The sequence below is a fragment of the Triticum dicoccoides genome, chromosome 4A, assembly GCF_002162155.2.
Source record: "Triticum dicoccoides isolate Atlit2015 ecotype Zavitan chromosome 4A, WEW_v2.0, whole genome shotgun sequence".
NCBI lineage: Eukaryota > Viridiplantae > Streptophyta > Magnoliopsida > Poales > Poaceae > Triticum > Triticum dicoccoides.
The window spans coordinates 239,116,711-239,120,282 of NC_041386.1; the positions used below are offsets into that span (position 1 = coordinate 239,116,711).

The following is a 3,572-nucleotide window of genomic DNA, read 5'->3' on the forward strand; positions in this document are numbered from 1 at the left end:
GTACTCTACGAGCCGACCCGACTTTAGTCACCACAAGTAACATATATTATGTATATAAGTATATACCCGTGGTCACCTCCCGAGTGATCACGGCCCAACAGTATAGCATGGTAGACGGACAAGAATGTAGGGCTACTGATGGAATACTAGCATCCTATACTGAACATTTAGGATTGCAGGTAAAGGTAACAACAATAGTAGCAAGGTCAGGCTATGCATCAGAATAGGATTAACGGAAAGCAATAACACGTTACACTACTCTAATGCAAGCAGTAGAGAGAAGAATAGGCGATATATAGTGATCAGGGGGCTTGCCTGGTTGCTCTGGCAAGAAGGAGGGGTCGTCGACACCGTAGTCGTACTGGTGTGACGCCCGGATAATTAAGCTACAGTAAACCTCTACTAGTGATGCCACGTCACCTCCGATACTGTTGTTAATCTCGCGTTAGTTCAAAACTGGTTCAAATCTAAATTTGAATTAAAGTCAAACGATAAAAGTTTTCAGATGTTAGAACTAAAATGTTCTCTGTGTGACAAATAATCCCTAGAAAACATTGGAGGTAAAACCACATTTTAATAAATTATTTAAATGCACTATATTAAATAAGATAACGACTTAAACAATTAAATAAATGTCCTTTATTAGTTATAAAATATTAAACTCTTTTAATTGGGGTTTAAAGTTTCGTGGTCATGGTGTAATTTGTAAAACTAATAATGTATTTTACAAAACTAAAATAAACTGATGGATGTAATAAAACAGATAGGAAATAGATAAAAGGGAAATGAAAAACAAAACTAAATAAAAGTAACCCCCCATGGCCACTAGGCCGCTAGGCACATCTGGTCCCAACCCGACCAGACAGGCCAGCCCGCCCGCGCGCCTCTGGCCTACTAAGGCCTCGCTACCCCCCAGGTAACCTAATTCCCCCACGATCCCCACTCCTCACACGCCTCTCTCCCTCGTCTCTCTCCCAGCGCCGCACACATCCAACCCTCCCCCCAACGCCAGGGCAGACAGGCCCTGCGCCCCATCCACAGCCCCTGCCGCGCTGGAGCCCCACCACCGTTGCCGCGCCCGCGCCCGGGGATTCGCCGCCTATCGTCGTCCTCGCGCCACCGCTGCGCAGAAGCTCCTGCCATGGCCGCACCTGCCTGGTCCTTCGTGTCCGTGCCGCGCCAAGTCACCTCCTTGCCGGAGATGGATGGATCCCGAAGGCCCCTCGCGGATCTGACCTCCCCTCGCCTTGCTCCCCTCGCCGAAGACCCCTCGTCGACCGGTGCCCACCTCCGTCGCCACTGCCGTGCCGGCGCCTCGCCGTCTCGGTCGCGTCCGCCGCGGCTCCCCGCGGCCCCGGCGAGCACGCCCGCGCCTGTGGGCTACCACCTCCGCCCCGCAGCTTCTCCGTCGTCCCCGCGCCGCTTCTCTACCTCGCGCCTGCCGGCCCGTCCAGCCGCCGGACCTCACCGGCAGGGTCCATCCGGCCTCCCCGAGCCCTCCTCTACAACGATGTGAGCATCCGGCTCCACCTGACCTCTTCCCACTCCTCCCCGTGCCCTCCAGAGCCGGTTGACGCGAGTTCCACCATAGTCGCCGCCTTCCGTTGCCCCCGACGCAGTTTCGGCCGCCCTAGCTCCAAGCAAAGGCACGACTCGACGCGGCACATCGCTCTTGACCATTTGACGCCCAGGATGACCCTTTTGGTTGCCGGAACCGCGGCTCCGCGTGTGCCGCCGTCCACTGAACTCACGCGCACACACGTCCCAACACTAGGTTGACCCACTGACGTGTGGGGCCGCCCGGTTTAACCATTCCCTTAACCACCTAATTAGAAGTTAATAAAACTGTTTAGATGAATTACTGAAAATGACATGTTTACCCATTTCATTTAAGAGCCTGTTTAAAAATATCTAAGACAATGACATGTGCCCCCCCAATTAATTTGTTAACTTAATTAAACTGTTAATTTACCCTGTCTCTATGACAGCTGGGTCCCACCAGCCAGTTTGACCAGTCACCGTTGACCTAGTTAACTGCTGACTGGACTATTGACTTTGACCCTGACACCACCCATCATACACTGTGGCTGGCACTGCATTATGTGGCAAAAGTATTTACTGATTAAATTTGGAATATAAATAAATCCATAAATTGAATAAATCTTTGAAAATTAATATAAAATAAACCGTAGTTCGGATGGAAAAACTTTGTACATGAAAGTTGCTCAGAACAACGAGATGAATCCGGGTACGCAGCCCGTTCGTCCATCACACATCCCTAACCTATCGAACTCACAACTTTCCCCCTCCAGTTCATCTGTCCGGAAACGCGAAACACCGGGGATAATTTCTCAGATGTTTCCCCCCTTCACCGGTACCACCTCTTACCGTGTTACGACATCCCTAGCACCGCACATTGTCATGTCTTCCATCGTCATGCTTATGTTTGCTTTTATATTTATTGTTTCTTCCCCCTCTTCTCTCGCTAGACACCGAGACCGACGCCGCTGCTACCCAGTATGACTACGGTGTTGACGACCCCTCCTACTTGCCAGAGCAACCATGCAAGCCTCCCCCTTGATCATCAGATATCGCCTACTCTCCTCTATACTGCTTGCATTAGAGTAGTGTAGCATGTTACTGCTTTCCGTTAATCCTATTATGTTGCATAGCATGTCCTTGCTACTACTGTTGTTACCTTTACCTGCTATCCTACTGCTTAGTATAGGATGCTAGTGTTCCATCAGTGGCCCTACACTCTTGTCCGTCTGCCATGCTATACTACTGGGCCGTGATCACTTCGGGAGGTGATCATGGCCATATACTATATACTTTACACTGTTACATTACCGGTGATACTGTTTGGAGATGGCGGCTGAAGGGGCAGGTGGCTCCATCTAGGTAGTGGTGGGCCTAAGTTCCCGACGGCCCCCGACTGTTACTTCGAGGCGGAGCGACAGGGCAGGTTGAGACCACCTAGAAGAGAGGTGGGCCTGGCCCTAGTTGGCGTTCGCGGATACTTAACACGCTTAACGAGATCTTGGTATTTGATTTGAGTCTGGCTACTGGCCTATACGCACTAACCATCTACGCGGGGAAAGTTATGGGCACTCGACGTTGTGGTATCAGCCGAAGCCTTTGTGACGTCAGGGACTGAGCGGCGCGCGCCGGGTTGGACCGCGTAACGCAACTTCCTTTGTAATGGAGGTTTCTAGGTCTGCTCTCCGGCCGCGTACGCAACGTGCAGGTGTGCAATGGGCGATGGGCCCAGACCGCTGCGCCATAGGATTTAGACCGGCGTGCTGACCTCTCTGTTGTGCCTAGGTAGGGCTGCGACGTGTTGATCTTCTGAGGCCGGGCATGACCCAGAAAAGTGTGTCCGGACAAAAGGATCGAGCGTGTTGGGATATGTTGTGCACCCATGCAGGGAAGTTTATCTATTCGAATAGCCGTGTCCCTCGTTAAAAGGACGACCCGGAGTTGTACCTTGACCTTATGACAACTAGAACCGGATACTTAATAAAACACACCCTTCCAAGTGCCAGATACAACCAGTGATCGCTTTCTCACAG

General features: G+C 51.2%; 1 protein-coding gene across 1 annotated transcript; it reads left to right on the forward strand.

Annotated features, from left to right (window-relative positions):
* Positions 1–943: 943 nt before the first annotated feature.
* On the forward strand, positions 944–2,542 carry LOC119288861 (desiccation/radiation resistance protein DR_1769-like). Its single transcript, XM_037568378.1, has 2 exons — positions 944–1,512; positions 2,490–2,542. The coding sequence occupies exons 1-2, from the start codon at positions 1,142–1,144 to the stop codon at positions 2,521–2,523; spliced, it is 405 nt and encodes a 134-aa protein (XP_037424275.1). The 5' UTR covers positions 944–1,141; the 3' UTR covers positions 2,524–2,542.
* The last annotated feature ends 1,030 nt before the right edge of the window (positions 2,543–3,572 follow it).

Coding starts and splice junctions, on each gene's coding strand:
- LOC119288861 (XM_037568378.1), top strand. CDS start 1,142: ATGGCCGCACCTGCCTGGTCCTTCGTGTCCGTGCCGCGCCAAGTCACC. Junction 1,513..2,489: donor GAGCCCTCCTCTACAACGAT/GTGAGCATCCGG, acceptor TTCTCTCGCTAG/ACACCGAGACCGACGCCGCT.